Source organism: Silene latifolia, chromosome 4 (genome assembly GCF_048544455.1).
Source record: "Silene latifolia isolate original U9 population chromosome 4, ASM4854445v1, whole genome shotgun sequence".
In the NCBI taxonomy this organism is placed as follows: domain Eukaryota; kingdom Viridiplantae; phylum Streptophyta; class Magnoliopsida; order Caryophyllales; family Caryophyllaceae; genus Silene; species Silene latifolia.
Genome location: NC_133529.1, coordinates 12781993 through 12800939, shown reverse-complemented (window position 1 = coordinate 12800939; position 18947 = coordinate 12781993). Strand labels below are relative to the sequence as shown.

At 35.3% G+C, this 18947-nt stretch overlaps 3 protein-coding genes across 8 annotated transcripts; 2 read left to right on the top strand and 1 right to left on the bottom strand.

Moving 5' to 3' along the window:
• The first annotated feature begins 1518 nt into the window (after window positions 1-1518).
• LOC141652999 (F-box/kelch-repeat protein SKIP30-like) lies at window positions 1519-6364 on the top strand. Of its 5 annotated transcripts, none has more exons than XM_074460647.1 (4): window positions 1519-1749; window positions 3523-3622; window positions 3770-3895; window positions 4967-6364. In XM_074460647.1, exon 4 carries the CDS (start codon window positions 5006-5008, stop codon window positions 6074-6076), a length of 1071 nt encoding a protein of 356 aa, XP_074316748.1. In that variant the 5' UTR covers window positions 1519-1749; window positions 3523-3622; window positions 3770-3895; window positions 4967-5005; the 3' UTR covers window positions 6077-6364. The 5 variants fall into 5 exon arrangements, with proteins under 5 accessions (XP_074316748.1, XP_074316746.1, XP_074316747.1 ...); XM_074460645.1 differs by having other exon boundaries at window positions 3520-3622; XM_074460646.1 differs by lacking the exon at window positions 3770-3895 and having other exon boundaries at window positions 3520-3622.
• Window positions 6365-8276: 1912 nt separating this feature from the next.
• On the top strand, window positions 8277-14014 carry LOC141652998 (uncharacterized). Its single transcript, XM_074460643.1, has 10 exons — window positions 8277-8598; window positions 9215-9379; window positions 10200-10380; window positions 10471-10527; window positions 10608-10678; window positions 11979-12057; window positions 12189-12252; window positions 12678-12762; window positions 12901-12961; window positions 13359-14014. The coding sequence occupies exons 1-10, from the start codon at window positions 8411-8413 to the stop codon at window positions 13755-13757; spliced, it is 1350 nt and encodes a 449-aa protein (XP_074316744.1). The 5' UTR covers window positions 8277-8410; the 3' UTR covers window positions 13758-14014.
• Window positions 14015-14378: 364 nt separating this feature from the next.
• On the bottom strand, window positions 14379-17549 carry LOC141652997 (uncharacterized). 2 transcript variants are annotated; one of them, XM_074460640.1, is made up of 3 exons: window positions 17358-17549; window positions 15076-17200; window positions 14379-14654 (listed from the first exon to the last, which is right to left on the bottom strand). In XM_074460640.1, exon 2 carries the CDS (start codon window positions 16880-16882, stop codon window positions 16226-16228), a length of 657 nt encoding a protein of 218 aa, XP_074316741.1. In that variant the 5' UTR covers window positions 16883-17200; window positions 17358-17549; the 3' UTR covers window positions 14379-14654; window positions 15076-16225. The 2 variants fall into 2 exon arrangements, with proteins under 2 accessions (XP_074316741.1, XP_074316742.1); XM_074460641.1 differs by having other exon boundaries at window positions 15076-17222; window positions 17358-17544.
• Window positions 17550-18947: the final 1398 nt, after the last annotated feature.

The window sequence follows — 18947 nt, the reverse complement described above, 5'->3', positions numbered from 1 at the left end:
TAGCAATTAGGTTATTTAGGTAGATAGTAGGTTAATCTAAAAAGAGAGGGTGAAACGTTACTCCGAAATTATTAATGTCATTGATGTTCTTTACATGGTCTTTTGCCAAAATCAAAGATAAATAAATGACCAGATGAAGGAAGTATGGTTTTATTAGAGTATGACCAGTGGCGGAACCAGGAATGAATTCCATCTAGGGCTAGATTTATAAGCAATTGAAAGTTTGAAATGTATTGGTTAAGGAAAACAAGTATGAGTTTCGACCTCTAGGACACTCGAAATGTAGAAGTTTTTGTGTATTTTGTCCAACTTATAAGTTAAATAAAATAAAATTTATGCATTTTACGCAAAAATTGCCTTAATACTTGTTTGCAACCCCATAGATAGAACATTACCGATTCGCTACAGAGCATATGTTGTACCACGATAATATACCATGAGCTGTAATTCTTGTGTGAGACGGTCTCACACTGTAAGACAAACCCATTATATAAAAAGACAACTCATTTATTAGCACTAAATGAACAATTTTTTTATAAAAATTGAGTCTTATTCTAGAATTTGTGATTCATGAGAGATTGTCCCATAAAATTAGAGTTTTATAAGATAAATAAATAATTTTGGTGAAAAATAGATATTGAAAATAAGGAAAGCTTTCAAATGGCATTAAATGACTGGTGTTGAAAAATGAGAAAATCCACCAAAACCCTCTTTAATGGTAATCGAACCTGGATATTCTTGGTAAATAACCAACACAACAACCAAGTGTACTACACTCTATTTATGTATAAAATGAGCACTAGATTTTATTTGTAATTTTTTCTAGGGCTATAGCCCTAGTAAATAATTGTTAGATCCGCCCCTGAGTATGACATTTTATGATGGTTATATACATATAAGCTTTGAATACTTTCATGAGTCATGAGCACTTAAATCAACTAATAAGGGCTTGTTCTAACTTAAACAGAGGTTTTGGGTTCCAGCCTTCGAAATAATTACCGCCCTAGTAATCTTACCTGGCTTGAACTTATGGCATTTAATTTGTAAAGACAAACCATTAAGTATTTTAGACGGATTATTATTTAATGTACAAGTTTTGTTTAATATTCCAATAAATAGTTTGCAAAATAATATAAACCAAAAATATCATATATAACAAAACCTGCCATCTAATCTCAATCAGAAGGATAACTGATATTGTTTTTGATACGAGATTCTTGATATAATCAAATGAGAAAAGGTAATTACTATACATATAACGTATTTAGTTAATTGAAGTGTGATATTATAAAGATAAACCCGTAAAATATAATGCGTATGACATATGATTACTATTTTTTTTGCAAATTAATTATAATTATGTTATATTATTTCAGTTTATTACATTAACAAATTAACTCCATTAAGTAGCTCTCATCTCGATACACATTTTTCAAAATCTTCAAATAAAATAAAAAAAATACTAAAAAGAATTTCCGTTCCTTAAATTCTCGTGCGAGACGGTTTCACGATAGATCCTAATTCCCAACTCCTAAGCTACATAAATTGACCATGAAACCTTCTAAAACCCAAACCCGTGGGCTTCTCTCTGTCTTTCATTTCGCCCAAAAAATATACTCCGCACTTCGTATTTACAAATCAATTTGTTCGAAATTCTCACAATTTTCAGATTAATTAACATCCACATTTTACCTTCAATTCTTAATTCCAGATTCATTTCACACAATTAAGACTGAGAAATTCATCCTGGTTCGTTATTGTGATCTCTATAATCATCTCTTTTGTAATTTTTGTCGTCGTTTTTGCAATTTTTGTATGTTGATTTATTGTATTGCGTTTTTTTCCACTTTATGTGTTGATTTGTGATGTTTGGTGGATTATATTGGGATTTTTGTGATTAATTTTGCCGATTTTTAGTGTTTATGCTGTTAATTATGATCGCATAGACGCATACCGTAAAATAGTACTTCTCCGTAGTTAGTCTTAGTCTTATGTAAGGCGGTTATACACAGATGTTGTGGAAGACAGATCCAACCACTAATAAATCATGATCTGTATTAGTGGAAAATTGGTTACAACAAACCCGTTTTACAATGTACTTGTATAAGGCCGTTTAGAGGTTAAAGATTATAAATTTTTATGGTTGGGTGTGTTTTTTCATTTATTGAAGTATAAGTGTAGGTGGTAATGATTGGATATTCATATAATTTTAGGGTATTTTTGTGATGATGAAAATTAGTATGAATGTGAAGATCAATGAGTAGAAATAGAATAAAGTTGTCTACTTGATGCAACTTAGGTGAGTTAAAAGGGGTATGTTTTCTCCATGGAGATGGGATGTGTTCGGTCGCAAAGCGTCATTTTATTGATCTAAGCAATGCATCTGACAAATGAGACCAACCCAAATTGTTATGTATTCAGGATGTAATTATAATGTTTATGAGTTGGTCCGACATGTGAGATGGTCTCTGTTACAGGACTGTGCCATTGCATGGTATGGGACATGAGTCCCACATCGATCAAATAGGGGGTTGATGTGGGATTTATATAGGACAAGGGCTCTACCACCCTTTGAGCTAGCTTTTGGGGTGGGTTCTCCTTTGTCCCATATCAGTGGTATCAGAGCCGACCTCGGAGTGGGTGGCCTGGAAAAGCCAGCCGTGACCCAACGAGGATGTTGGTCCTGAAGAAGGGACGAATGTTACAGGACTGTGCCATTGCATGGTATGGGACATGAGTCCCACATCGATCAAACGGGGGGTTGATGTGGGATTTATATAGGACAAGGGCTCTACCACCCTTTGAGCTAGCTTTTGGGGTGGGTTCTCCTTTGTCCTATATCAGTCTCATATATGTTTTCCTGTTGTTTGAAACTTCGAAAGCATGATTTTATAGTATCTAAGGAGCAAGGTCGTTCCTAAATGGGAATGAGAGAGGGAGAGTATGTTTGTTTGATGAGGTGGTGCTATGGTTAGACTTAGATCATTGGCACCTTGGCAGATCTTTAAAGGCACGAAGGTTGGCCTGGCTCTTCTTGTGTTCCGTTTTTTAAGGTCATTAGGATATTGTTGGAGGATTTGGAACAATGCTTAGTGAAAAGTTGTACAATTTGTTGATCATTTGCTTAGTAAATACGGAGTAACATTCTAATTAGTGGTATATGAATGTAAAGGAGGAGCGGACAAGACCATAAATCTATTCTAAGAGATGAAGTGATGGAGTCTCATCCTACATTGAAGCAATAGCATGCCTCCGTAGTATTGCACTATTGCGTGCATAAGTAATAACTATCATATCACGGATCTACATAGGTTAAATGTTACCCTATGATTGATACTGAGTCTGAGATATTTTTAGATGAAGTATGGTGTCTGCTCCTTTGGCCTCGGTGATAAGAGTCTCTTCGTCTATACTCTTCTATGTATTGCGTTTTCTAGAAAATACAGCTTCAGAAATGGGACTGTATTATCTCCTGAAATGGTTTATAGGTTGTTGACTTGTTGATGCATTATTTTTCAGTAGAAGATGTTCAGTTCGTTCTTTGCTTCCACATTTGAAAATTGTATGGGTATGCTATCAGACTCTATAGAATGAGCAACCAGATTCCTCTAGGATCAAAGAAGTAAGACGTTAATAGTTTAATTTTCTCATTTCTGTCTTCATTTACTGTAAAGGTCTTGTTGACATAAACCATCTTGAAAAAATCCCCAGTCAAAAGACCTCTTAAATTAGAGTGGATCTAGTGATGATATTGCTATCTTTTTCGTAGGTCATTTAGTCACTAATTGCTTAGCAGAGCTCTTGAGACGTTCAACTCCATAACAATTCGAATATGGTGAACAGGCTGCTGGTTTACGAAGCTGTTTGATGGGTTTTTTTACATAACTTTGCGTTGGTAAAGATACACAACTTCACCTAGGTGTTTATATGTAGATGTACTAGTAATTGTATTTGTAAGCCACTTGTTGACTGTGTTAAAAAAGTTTTTGGGGAACTAAACCCTTTCATTCTGTGGTAATTATGGAATAACCGGAATTATAAAGATGTTTGTTTTGCCTTCCAAATTTTGATGGCTGAGGAAGGAAAAGGGAGAAAAGCTTGATTCAAATTTATAGTGAGTCAGTAGGGGGTATTTATTTGATTCTGTTTTTAACAGCTTGACTTTTTGTATAAACCCCAAACAAATGACCCTTAACAATAGCTAGTTTCAGCTAGTGCCCGTGAATTTCTCTATTAGAGCTTGGGAGATAGCTGTTTGGAATCAGTTGTGAATATTTGATCTTTGGACTTTATGTCCATCTTTTTTGTAGTACTAATACCCATCTTTCCCTAAAAAAATATGGGGTACGAGTAACAAGGTTCATAAATTTGAGTACCATATTTGGAAGTGAATTGGAACAACAGTAGAGCTGGTAGTTGCTGTAGTATGTATTTATAGTATATCTTGTAGTGTACAAAACTAGAAATACATTTGTTTTGGAAGAATTTTCGAGTCTATTTTCTATCCTCGGAAGGAATTCTTGTTCGATGTAGGTTTTGTTCTAGTTCTGCAATATGGTAACTTTTTGTATCACACAGACTAATCACAAGGTGGGTCCCTGTCACCAATATATTGATGGACTGATGATAGAAAAGGCTTGTGCTTGATCTTGAAATATTGAATATTATCTATTGTAGGTTTTTTTCTTTAGTTCATAGGCTTCATAAATTCTCTAGCAGTGTTTACAGAACAATTACAGATTAGAACACTCGTGCAGGTGTAGATGTATGTATATGCCTCTTTTATCTCATATTGACTGACAGTCACTCTCCAGTGACTTTGAATTTCTACGCGAGTGATTTTGTATTATGCACAGACGAATATAATTATCATTACCCCATTGCATATATGAATGCATAGCCTGTTTTGCTCCTAGTAATACTGACATTAGGTTTAAATTTTACTTGCTACTGTATGTTTTCTCAGGCACATACTAAAGGTTCATTCTAGATCCGTCTCAAATTAATGGTTCACATTAATGAACGTGATTTCGACACAATGTCTGTGTTAATAGAAGGTCTTTCCGATGCTGTTTCTCTAAGGTGCCTGGCTCAAGTTCCCTTTTACCTGCACCCTAATTTAAAGCTTGTAAGTCACACGTGGAGAACAGCCTTACAAAGCCAGGAGCTATTCAAGGCCCGGGAAGAACTCGGTTCTCAAGAAGAATTTCTGTGTGTGTGCGCTTATGAGCCTGAGAACTTATGGCAGCTATATGATCCCCTCCACGACATCTGGATGACAATTCCTGTTCTTCCCTCAAAAATCAGGCACCTTGCTCACTTCGGGTGTGTCTCTACCGGTGGTAAGCTATTTGTGCTCGGTGGTGGTAGTGAAGATGTTGACCCATTGACCGGTGATCAGGATGTGAGTTTTGCAACCAAGGAGGTTTGGTCATATGACCCAATTACGAGAAACTGGTCTCAATGTAAGCCGATGTCGGTCCCACGTGCAATGTTTGCATGTTGTGTCTTGAATGGAAAGATCATCGTTGCCGGCGGTTTCACCAGCTGCCGTAAATCAATTGCTCATGCTGAAATTTATGACCCGGAAAAGAATACATGGGTTTCAATTCCGGATTTGCCCTTTACTCCCAACTCAGCTTGTTCCGGGGTAGTAATTGGTGGTAAAATGCATGTCGTGCACAAGGGCTTTTCAATGGTGCAGGTAATGGGAAAACCTTGTGATGGTTGGATGGTGAAAGACTATGGTTGGCTTCATGGTCCGATGGCAGTTGTTGAAGGAGTATTGTATGTCATGAGCCATGGCCTTGTCTATAGGCAGGAAACTGAAAAACAAAAGCTGGTTATTTCGGCTTATGAAGTTAGAAAGAGGATTGGCTCCGCTATGATCGGCTTAGGAGAAGATATTTATGTGGTTGGTGGAGTGATTGGCCCGGATCGTTCTAACCGAGATATCACACCCACGTCTGACATTGATGTTCTGACAGTCGGAAGTGAGCGACCGGCTTGGCGCCAGGCCGCTCCCATGTCGAGATGCCGTGGGACCATACTTGGATGTACTAAATTGAGAATTTAGGGGGCTTTCGAGGACTTTTTATGTTTTCTGTACGAATTGTACCCTCGTGTATAAAGAATATGGGGGTGATTTTTTCCGATCACCCTTTGATGTAATGGTCGTCTACGCGTCTATGAAGAACTTGCCAAAATCGGCCTTTTAGCATTTGTAATGAGTATAGTTGTATTTCATGGTCTATTGCTGAAAATTTCGAAATGAATGGAAGTATGGCTAAAACATTTTTAGTGTTTCTGTTTGAAGAATTGGCTGAGTTCTTTTAGTAATATTGAGGATGGAATACAATTGCAATTTAGGATCTACTGTTGAATGCTGATAAATGTGATTACAATTACTAGGCTCCATTTGGCACGATACTTCAGGTAACTTATTTGACCAAAATAGCTTATTTGACCAAAATTTCAGCTATCTGATTTTTTTGCAAGTGTTTGGCAAGTAGCTTATTTGGTCCAATAAGGTACCTGAAATGAAATGCTACCACATGTAGCATTTGAGAAATCAGGTACCTGAAATGACTTATTTTCCATTTTTTACCATTTTATTCTATAATATTAAATAATTTATATATTCTTTTACGTCATTTTACCAAAATCATTCCTTTTTCAATTAGTTTGCAAACACATTTTTATATAATCGATTCCTTATCAACTCCTAATTTTCACTACATTATCGATTCCTTTTCAGTTTCGATTAGTTTTTCGATTTTATTCTACCTTTTTTCGAGTTTCAAATTACTTTTTTCGAGTAGTTTTGCCAAACAGAGCCTTAATCTCGTGCAATAAATTGCACGGGTATATTATTATAAATATTATTATCTTCATTATTTTCTAAGATGGTTTATCTTTTACAAATATGTCATATTTAAAATTTTAGTTGATAAATTACATTTGCAATTAAGAATTTCTTAAAAACGAATCTAATTTAGACGTAAAAAATATATTGCACTTAAAAAAATATATCTATAGAAGTTGTCATCTAAAAATAAAAAAAATAAAAAAATGGTAATCCAAAATGTTATATAAGTAAAATGATATTACAAATTTTGAAAATTTTATTTGTACATAATGACAAATGTTGTGCTACTTTTTCAATGGCCCTTGCCACAATTATCATTTTTCCATTTTTCCTTTGTACACAGTAGGTATTAGACCCGTCAATTTCTGAACCGACCCGACTCAACCTGTTTTTTCCAAGGTCAAGACCCAAAAAATTTGACCCGCAACTCAAATCCGAAATGACCCGTTAATTTAGGGTTACGACCTGTTTTGAACGGGTCAACCCGTTGGGTTAAAGATAAAGATATTTATTAAAGTATTAATATTTATATGTTATATTTGAAATAATAGTTAAAAATTTATTTTTTTAGTACTTAAAGTTACAAACATGAGTAAAAAAAATCATTTTTTTTATACTTTTTATAAAATTAAAAATAATATTAAAATAATATTATTTTTATAGTTATGTCAATATAATTAATGAAAAAACTAAATGTGATTAAATATTAATTTTAAATATGTTTTAATTTTTTTTTAAAAATAGTTTTTTTTTTATTTTAAAAATGGTAAAAAAAATTGTCGTTAGAAAAATAGCGTCAAACTAAAGAAATTAACGGTTTATTGTAAATCTCTTTTTCTACTCGTATTTGATTTTTAATAAGTAAAAGGGCGTTTTACTGATTTTTAATAAGTAAAGAAGTTGATGACGTGGGTGCATAAAATTGTACTAAATGTTCTTGAATTTATTAAGATAAGATACGAAGTAATTTTCCATTTGTTACACATTGAATGAATAATGACTCGGGTTTGCTTCATTGTATACATACAACTATCTTATGTAAGTTTTTTTTTTTTTTTTGTTACTATTGTGGTCAATGATAATTTAAACCTTATTGCGAGTGTTGTTTTTGAGTGGACGAATTGATTAAAGTGAGTTTACCATCATGTAGATAACTAACACTCGAGAAAAAATTGCAACGTGGAAACTCTTTTAATCAGCGTCTAATCAAAAATATCATAAATTCATACGAAATTGCATTTCTTTTGTGTATTGAAAGGCACAATGACGAACATGATATTGACGAGATTTGAACTCAATTTACGAGTGTCACCTCTCATAACTTTACCATTAAATTAGTTAAAATCTGCACATTTTATCATATAACCAAACCCGTTTCGATTCAGATTTCGGATCGGATACTCTCCTTAGACATCTCAAGCCCAAACCAAAATAATTCAAGATAAACCCTCCAATTCCCCAAATCTCCAAAACCCTAAAATACCAAAACTTTCCCAGTAAAACTCCCTGAAAATTAAATCAAAACACTGTTTGATAGCAAAAATGGAGGACCCAAGAACAAATGATGAAGCTTGTAATAATAATGAAGAAACTGAAGATACCCAGATTAATTTTGATGACAAAGATTCATACTTGACTACTGAAGTTGCACCTGCTTTGATTGCTCTTCACCCTTTTGATCAATTTGTTGTTGTCGCTGTCGGTTCCGAGCTCCGTATATTTGATCTTAAGTACGTCTTTTTTCTTATACTCCCTCCATCCCAGTCAATTCTTTATTTTATTTTATTTTTTGTTCGCGGGGTTTTTAATCAAAGGTAAACAAATGACGGGTATTAATCTATTAGTTATTGGTGCAAGTTCCTGTCTTTTATTTGAAATTGAGCTTCTTGTAGTAAATTTACTTCCTCTAATTATATGGGTGATTGGATTGTTAATTTGGTACAATATTATTGAAGAATTTGTGTAATTGAGCTGAAAAGAATGGATTTTTTTGGTAGGGAGTAATGTAATGTACTTGTTTAGATTTAGAGAAGATGATCGGAACGAAAATTGGAGGAATTGTCTTCATTTGACTTTGATTGTCGAGTGATTCGACTTTGATCAATGATTGTTCCAACTGTATTTAGAAGTGCAATGTGAAAATGTTTGGTTTATTTGTTTCGTAGAAATTATATAATCATGTTCTCATTTTCAACAAGTTGTAGTTTTTGCACATTGTGAAAAGATGGCAGAGTTAAATGAGTACATTATAAATGGGATAGACGGAGTAATACAGTATTGCATCTGTACACTTATCAATCTTGTTGGACTTGAGTGCAAAAATGTCAACCTTTATCATCTTTGCAGGAAAAATTGTCCAGTGTCTTTAGCAGATGAATCAAAGGAGATGCTTCATAAGGAATCTATAAGAGCGGTGTGCTTTAGCAAAAACGGGAAGTTTCTAGTGTCGGGAGGTGATGACAAGCTTGTTAAAATCTGGAGCTCAGATACATGGCAGTGTTTGTGCACTATGTAAGTTTTTGTTCAGCTACTGGACTGTGTGTTGGTATTATCAGAAGTCTGACATAGTCAAGCGATAATTGACGTGTCTTATGCAGAATAATATTCGTAGACCCATTTTTCATAACTAGGACTGTTTTTGGCTCAGATACTAATAGTATTGGTAGGGTAGCACTTCTTCTATTTGGAACGTTGTTTCCTTGGATTTCAGCTACTAACTACTAAGGGAACTGTATTTCAGTGTTGATGGTTACTCTTTCCGTCTCAGTCATTTGTGTACCTTTTATAGTGAGGGGTATTTTAATCAAAGGTTAATAAACGATTGTGATCGAGGGTGTTCTTGATAATGGGATGTCCTTTATCTTCAATATCCGATGAAGCCAAGGATTCTCTAATCTTTGGCTTTATCGTGATAAAATTAAGTAAATGGCTCACTAAACTATTGGCACTTCTTACATTGCGGAATATTACCAGAATACCAGACAATCAGCACAATTCTTAAGTTTGTCATTATGAGTCATCTAAGAACAATTTATCTTGGTTTAAAGATTAAACAAAGAGGAAATGTACACATGCAGTGTGGTTGCAGCTATTGTTACGAATTATAATCAACAATGCATTATCATCCCAATTCCCGAGTGTAATTGTGGCTGAAGAGCGTATTGAAGCTTTGATTGACTTATCGGGAGCAACAGAAACTACATTTATAAGATTCTTTCCTATCTGGGATGCTTTTCTCTTGTAGCATTGGTGTTAGTCATTTTGTGTAATCGAACTTCATTGGCTTTGTACGCTTGCCTTATTGAACCAATATAGATGTGTAATGTAACAGAAATTCAGAGAAGAGAGTGAGTGCAGTTGCTGTTAGCAAAGATGAAGAATATGTCTGTTTTGCGGACAAATTTGGAGTTGTGTGGATTGTAGATATCGCAGAACTTGCTGAAAATCAGCCTATCCCAAGTAAAAAAGCGGTGGCAATGTTTGGCCATTATTGTAGCATCATTACCAGTCTGGTATGTCAATCATTGCTACCCACCACTTTCTTTTCTTGTGTTGCGTGGATTGTAGATATCATGTCCTCAAGTTGTGATATCTTCTTGCAGGAATTCTCTCCAGATGGACAATTCATAGTCAGTGCAGATCGGGACTTCAAAATTCGCGTAAACTAACTTTTCTCACAATTGAGAGATTCTACTTTCGTATCTCCAACTTGTTTAACCTCAATTTGTTCTGGTGACAGGTTACTGTTTTTCCTAAGAAACCCTTGAATGGAGTCCATGAGATTCAGAGTTTCTGTCTTGGTCATTCGGAGTTAGTCTGCCTGTCTTTCTTCTTCATTTTTTTTTTATTTTGTTGGTTGCTTTATATGGTAGACAATGATTAAAAATAAAATTCTATAATGTTATGTTTGAGTACAGAATATTAATGAACATTTTACCGGGGGAATGTATAGACTGAGTGATCATTTTGGTGCTGAATCGTTTTGCCACGGACACAATATGCTTGTAACATCTCAAATTCTCAACTAGTTTGGCATCTTAAATGTATAGATTTATAGAATGCTACTTTTAGTGACCTGACTTACTGACGAGCTCTACACCAGTACAGACGATTCCTTTCAAGGATTGGTTAAACTTTCAATGACCTGAAAGGGGGAGATGTAGCAAATTACCCCCATAACTTATGAACTATGTGCAAATCAGCCCCTTAAGTTTCACTTGTAGCAAATTAGCCCCATAACTTCCAAAAATGTACAATTAAGCATAAATCAAGTTTTTTTTTTCCAATTTTTAACTAAAACCTATTGTTTTCTATTATAAAAACTATTATAAATATACTCCCTCCGAGTTCCTATTATCTTCCCCTTTCAATAAAATACTCCTGACATATATTAGAGAAAGGGGAAGATAAAAAAAAATTGGAGGGAGTATTTCTTAAATAATTAAGTATAATATTTACATATTCAACGAAAAATGCGAACCAATTTTAGTATAAGCAAAAATTTGGTATGTGACTTTTCATTGTAACATCGTTAACAATTCTCATATTAGGAACATTTTTCGCCAAAAAAAAATATTTGAATATGTTTTTTAATAAACAAGAATTTTAGGATTAAAATCTGATCAATAATTTTGATTTTCAATAATAGTAAAATATTTAATTAGCAAATTTTATTCTTAAAAATAAGATATGTGGTTAATTGCACATTAAGAGAAACTTATGGGGTTGATTTGCTACATTTGTAAGTTAAGGGGCTTGATTGCACATAGTATCAAACCTATGGGGGTGATTTGGAATTGCTATATTTACTAACAAGGGGTACACCAGTACGGACGATTTCCTTTGGAACGGCTAACCAAAGCCAAATGACGTAACCTTGATCTTAACATAGCTTAATTTATAAAAGTAAAAGTAATCTGATATTATGGCTTACCAATTTGTAGAATGGATTTTGGCATATTACAAGGGTTGAGACTGAACTGTTACTAGTGTAAATAATTTATGCAGTTCACGATGGTGTTAGAATAATTTCGTGTGAACCGTTATCTGGCACGCTTAGACTAGTGATGGTCCACAAGCTGCTAAGACTTCCATCTTTTTTTGTCTTCAGGTTTGTGACTTGTCTTACTTTTGTGCATAACTCAGAGTTTCCACAAGGCTATCTAGTGTCTGGAAGTGGTGATTCGACGGTTAGTCGAAATTTCTTACAGAACATATAATACAAACAATACGTTCTCTTTTCTGTTGCTGCGATAGGTGGTAAAATCCAACGGGCGAGAAATTCTGATTTTATTTTTCTTCTTCTCTTTTCTTACCCCAGGTGTGCTTGTGGGATATAACATCTGGATCACTTCTCTCTTCAAGTGAAGTGGGAAAATATGTTGGTCAGTACTCCTGACTCGAGCAATAATCCTTTCGTGTCTTTCTAAAGTCTTCAACTTGCGTTCTTTGTTGACCTAGAAGAACTGTCATTTCTGTTCGCTGCAGTCTCTATGCTGCGAAGCTTGTAATTTGCTACTAATGGATAAAACGACCTTGTGTGAACGTGTGATTCTTGTTAGAGCACACGCAAGCTGTTAATATGTGTCAATTATTTAAGGAAAATAATGATGAGCTATTGAGCGGGAAGCCTGGAAGTAGGATTTTCACATATATGCAGCCTAATACAACCTCTGTTCCGATTTATGCAGAGCAAGTTGATGTCATTTGATTGTAAAACGTCAAAATGGGACAATATGCTCCTTTTGATGGTTTCCAAAACTGTCCGTATCTTGAAACCATTGTTAATTTCGCTGTTTCGTGAAGGTAGGTACTGAAGACCATCAACTTCCTGCTGCTGTAACTGACATATGCGCCACTCCTGATGGTTCCTTGGTTGCTGTTGCAATTCAAAGGTCAGCTATTGATATTCCATGACTCAATGGTTCTCTCAAGTATATGTTGCTCCTATATTGCAAGTCTCGATCACTTTTATGGCTTTCTTATTATTCTCCTAGTTCAGTTAAATATCTAATCTGTTGTTTCGTTCTTAGTTTGCAAGGAATATTGATGATGAGCTGTGACCTCTCCAACAAAACACTCAACATTCTCGAGGTTCGTTCCTCTTTTACATATTAGCCGATTTTGGTAAAAGAAACAAATGCCAACCACCATTCACCATTCACCATTCACACCCCCATACACTCAACGATGCCCGTGTGTGTAACCGTTTAAGGGTTGGATAACAATGTTTATCCATAGAATTAAACTTGGATTATTTACAGAAGCCTTCAAACTCTTTCTTACATAGTTACGTTGTATTTACTCCGTCTCAACCATTTTACATATTAATGTTGGCCTTTCTTAGTCAAACCGCTTCCTACATTTTTCCTATTTAGGCAAGTTTTAAAGAAACTAGTTTGCCTTCATTCATTTTCTTATGGGTTCATCTGACAAGTGAATCCCGATTCCCGCCATTATACACTCTAACAAAACACTCTGTGTACTGCAGGTAGTATCGATACAGGAAGAAGCATTCTTCCCAACAAGTTTAAAGATGTCATCAGAGAACAAGCTATGGATGGTCTTAGGTGCCTCTAACCTACCCGGTTCGAACCCCGGATCCTTCACTCGTCTGAAAGTCACATCGGATATCAAGAAAGGATCCTGTGATGACTCTATTGAAGCTAAAGGTTTGAAAGATGACGAAATACCAGGAGGAGAGCCTTTACTCGAGAAATTACAGGGCAGTGTGGCTATTGAGAGCTCAGTCATTTCTGCTGTTTCTGACGCCGTAAATGTTGCAATGACTAATCTGTTGAGAAAGAAACACTACCCTGACGACAGGCGTGAGCTGAGAAAAAAGACCAGAAATGATAAGAAATTCAAACAGCGAGTTGGAAGCGATTGAGTTTGTGTATTGCTATTTAGCGGCAATTGAAGACATCATCTCGTCCGCCTTCCGCCTTGTAGTATGTGATATTTAGAATGAGTCATTCAGAAACCATTTCTCTGTTGAACACACCTAAATTTTGACAACCCTGCCCCTTCAGTGAGGTATAACTTGTAAGGTATTTGATTTGATGAACATTTTTTTATTATAGAAACATCTCGTCGGAATATGATGCAAGGTAGATCAGAAATTTATATTATGCTTGCATCTTCTCACCAGTTTTGCACCTACTGTCTCTTTGACAGGACAATTTTTCCCAAGTGTCTGTTTGAGTGACTTTTACCAAACAAAATAGGTTTTCCGTTTTCCAAGATCTACAGAAATGTGATGGTACTCTATGGAAACATAATCGCGATAGTGATGCTAGAAGTGGCTTACTTCATATCATTAGCTCGTTCAGATTTCGAATAGCAGTCAAAGCGAGTCCAAACATAGTGAACGTGCAAACAAGTCGATAAGACCAAAGAAGGAATCACTTCATTAAAAGATGCTTTCACAAACTTCAACGTCAATGAGCAAGGAAAAACGCCAAAACACAGTGACGCGAATATTGAACAATAAATGTCTACGAGAGCAAGATAAACAGAAATAACAATGCTACATTGATACTAAAGCTGGAACTAGGAGAAAACAAGAGTCTACATTGAAATTGTAGGAAAACCCACACGAAACACGATTATGTAAATATTAAAACTACTTGTTCCTGGATATGAAGTACACAAGCTGAACAACGAAAACAACTCGAGAGCGAGAGATGGTTCCACGACAAGTTTGATAAGTGCGTATTTGTAGTTAACCAGATGCCATCGTTGATAAGACCCTCCAAATCCTTTCTCCAGTGACAGATTAGTTCCGCTGCAGACATGATAAAAACATATTGATCAAACCAACATGAACATTCAAACCATAATAGTCGAGCAAAAACTCTTTCGTAAGACGATTATACTTCAATATTATTGTAAACCATTGAGTTATCTACCGAAATATCACAAGATACCCCAATGAATCAAGGATTCCTCCACAATATAAAAGAGGCTATTATTAAATGACCCATAATGAAAATTGCGTCGACCATTGCATCTTGACTAACTGAGGCTTAATAATAAGAAACGCAATTAATTTATTAAGTTATTTTGCATTATTTCATCATAATCAAACCCGAAGAATAGCGAGTATGTGGCTCTGTTGGAAACAAGGTTCCCCTTTTCCTTTTTACAGAGTAAAAAAAAAGGTTACTTAACCAAATTAACAAGTACAAGTAAAGCAGAGTAAATACCTTAGTAAGAATCAGCAGTTGATCACCAGCAGCCACGTGAAGAGGAAAAGGAGACGACGAAACTCTAGAAATATTGCAAAATGAGAGGGAGTGTAATTTAAGAAGCAGAGGAAGGATGAACTACAAGTGCCATGCAATCTTTACCACTCAAAAAACCGGAAAGAAGGCATGCACTGATTCCCGATACTATAGTTATGTAGAAATTATCTAGAAGGAAAGAAGGGAAAAAAAAAGAAAAAAGAAAAAGGAACCAAGGGAGTATGAACAGCAGGGTCATTAAGAAGCCATTTCATGATTTTGGCCTAGCAAGGGGAAAGAAGACTTAAGTAAGGAAGATTAAGAAGGAATACGTGTTATAAAGGAGCTGAACATATAAGGAAAAGAAAAAAAGACGGGGATCAAAGTTGAAGGTATTATGTTCAGAAGCCAAGAAATATACAAGAAGGTTAGTTTTAAAACTATAGGCAAGAGTATTTGTCAAATAAACTGAGGTAAAGAGTAAAAACCAGTGATCGGACATCATCTCGACTTGATAGGCATGATTTTGCAAACCAATCTGAGAAGAGATTTACTTCGTACTTCATGTCCAGCAGACCCACAAATTGCTCATTCACTGGCATCCGCTATACATGGGATAAAGTATCGCCCTTTCGGAATTTGGTAACCCAATTGCATTGTCACTTCTTCACCTTACCAATATTCTAATACAACTAGTCTCCCACCAGCATCACTACCCTCCACTGTTATACCGTCAACTTGAACTGTATATTACTAACTGCACTAGAAAAGCCACATCTTGAACTACTGAACCACAGTTACGTGGCCCTGGATTCGGCCAGTAAACTCCTCAGTGGCACTCTATGAACTCGAACCGTTCCACGAACCATATCAAACAACAAACCATGCTACAGCATAACTAAGTGTCTAAGTGCATCTTATCAACTGCACTACAAATACTACATTTTATAAAATCTTAACGATATGAAACCTCTCCCGTTGATACCAGCTGTAACGACTGTCCAGTGCACCATCTACTATAGCTACTAAGACTTAATATGTGCCTTGGTAAAAGACATTTTTATTGATCGATATACCTACATAACTACACTACGATTCTCCTAGTACCTAACCCAGCACTCCCAGCCTCCACTCAATCATCAGCTATATCAAGATTAAGGATTCGGCGGAGTGTTTTAGTGGCAGAGTCATCATCACTGAAAAAACCATTGGATGAACGGTCACTTTTGCTAGTTGGGGAAGTCGGAGCTGACATGGCCATTGGTGACATATTCAAATCAGACACAAAATCAGGCAAGTCAAGTGAGACACTCCTCTTTGGTTTCATATCAAACTTAGGCATAGGCAAAGAAGTCGGAGGAGGCGAGTTTGAGTAGGCAGGCCCAGCCCAAAGCTCCGAAAAACAAACATTCTCTCTCACTTCCTTCTTCTTACTACTACCACTACCACCCTTAAGGTTAATCGCAATCGGACTACTTTTCACAACCTTTTTCGACTGCTTAATATCCTCACTCTTAGACCTCACGCCAGTAACACTGCCAAATGGTGACTTCCCACCAACACCAACATATAAATTTTCTGGTTTCTCAGACAATACTCCGCGGTTCGACACTGGAGACCCATAACCCCTAAAAGGGATAGGAAGCAAACCCCTTCCAGCCTCAACTCCCCTACAATTAACATCCATAAACCCTCTAGAAGACGAGCCAAACCTCGCCGGACTATCGCCCTTTCCATACCCAATATGATACTCATTCCTATGATGTGCTACTGCTAAGAGAGTGGCCATTTCAATCTCAATACTAATTAGAGAAAACTTAATCCTTCAAAACCCTACAATTTTTCAATTTCTTTCAACAAATTATTATCAAAAACTACTTCCAAATCTACTAAAGTTCCAATCTTTTATCAAACTACGATCATCAAAATCCACAAATCACTCACAGAGTCACAGGTCACAAATATCAAATCTTTCTTCTCCAGAACTCAACAAACTGATCGAAATTACAATCATAAACAACAATAAGTACAAATAGATCGAAATTACCCAGATTTTTTCCCTCTTTTTGCTCAGATTCAAGATCAATACTTGAACAAATTCAACAAACTGCAGAAACCCAGATAAAATCCTTAGAAAATACACAAAACCCATGTTACAAAATCATGAAAACTAATCAAAATCAATCAAAAAACAATGTTACAAAATCATGAAAACTAATCAAAATCAATCAAAAAACACAGTATAAATTCAACATTTTACTTACCCTAAAGAAGAAGAAGATGAATTAGAAAGTGTGGATCAAAGTGATGTGAAATATTATTTGAAGTTGTTGTTATATAGTTAGTGATTTTTAGGAGTAGGGTTGTTGAAGGTGATTTTTTTTAATTTTTTTTTTTTTTTAGATTTGATGTATAAATATATGAGAAATGGTGTAACAGAAAATGGAGGAAGAGAGAGTGGAGTGAAGGGAATATGGAGGAAATGGGTGTGGTTAAAGGGTAGTTTGGTCATTTTGGTGTGTCATCATAAATTGATAACTATGGAATTGTATTCATTTAATTTGGTTGTTAATTATATTTAGCTTAAGGTAGGTTGATGTTTGACCTATAAATCTCACCTAATTTCCAACATTTTTAAGTACTGATTTAGGAGTAAAATTTACCCTGTCGATTCTGATTTATACCCGTAGCTATCTTTGTTTGAAATCTTGTTCATTAAAAGCAAATAGATAAAACCCTAGTTATATATGTTATGAGTATTAGATAAAACCTATTTTTATAATTTATCTGCACGAAAGATCAAACCTCATCAAATAAATACTCGATAATGTTTGTTATATTAGATAAACCTATGTTTACAATTTATTAAACGAAATATCAAATCTCTCATGAGCCCAATCGTTTACTCAACTAAAAAGATTGTAATTTAATTTTAGATATTCGTATAAGAAATCGACAATAGTAGACTGCGAATTCAGTCACATCTTCGTATCATATCTTGTATCTCACTACCGTTGGCTTTTGACACGTGATCATTTTATGACATTTACACAACAATCTTTAATGACGAACATTTATACTTCAACTGATAGGTGAGAAACAAGACATACGAAAATGAGACCACCCATGAATAATATGAGAAACTTCAACTCAAAACACACCAGTTTAACACTAGTTTAGTTATACACTCTCGCCCTACACAAATACTACTATACAACTTTAATCGAGCTTATGTGTATTTTTTTCAAGCTTTTATAATTTTTGGTTTATATTTAAATTTTTTTATATCAAAATTAAAATCTAATTAAGCTTATATATACTATTCTTGAATTTCATTATAATTTTTTAAAATCAATATTTTTAAAATGGAGCTCAAGTTCTTTCTAATAAAAAAAGTAATGTATAGGTCTAATTTCAAATAATTTATTATAAAACTCAAATTCTTACTATACAACCAATACAATTTGTATTGGTGAAGGGAAAACAAGGAGCTCAAAAGGGGGGAGGGGTTCGAAGTTATAAGAAGTTAGCGAGGAATATTGGGCAGGGCAATGAAAGTGGTGGGGGACGTGTTTGAGGAAGGAACAGGATAGCAACAAGAGGAGCCGTGAGGAACAGGAGGCCGATGAGAATTCGAAGCGTGCTAAACCTTTTATAGACGGGGGCGTCTTAATACCTGAGGCGGAGGTTGACGGTGGTCAACCCCGCCAGGCCCAATGAATATCTTAAGTATCAACTGTCGGGGCTTGGGCAACCCCGACACAGTTACTGCACTCTGTGCGCTTGTACGGAGAGAGGCCCCGGCCATTTTGTATAGAGGCTGGATGGGTACTTTGGTATAGAGGTGGATAGTG

Coding starts and splice junctions, on each gene's coding strand:
- LOC141652998 (XM_074460643.1), top strand. CDS start 8,411: ATGGAGGACCCAAGAACAAATGATGAAGCTTGTAATAATAATGAAGAA. Junction 10,528..10,607: donor ATCGGGACTTCAAAATTCGC/GTAAACTAACTT, acceptor TTCTGGTGACAG/GTTACTGTTTTTCCTAAGAA. Junction 12,253..12,677: donor TGAAGTGGGAAAATATGTTG/GTCAGTACTCCT, acceptor TCGTGAAGGTAG/GTACTGAAGACCATCAACTT.
- LOC141652999 (XM_074460644.1), top strand. CDS start 5,006: ATGGTTCACATTAATGAACGTGATTTCGACACAATGTCTGTGTTAATA.
- LOC141652997 (XM_074460640.1), bottom strand. CDS start 16,882: ATGGCCACTCTCTTAGCAGTAGCACATCATAGGAATGAGTATCATATT.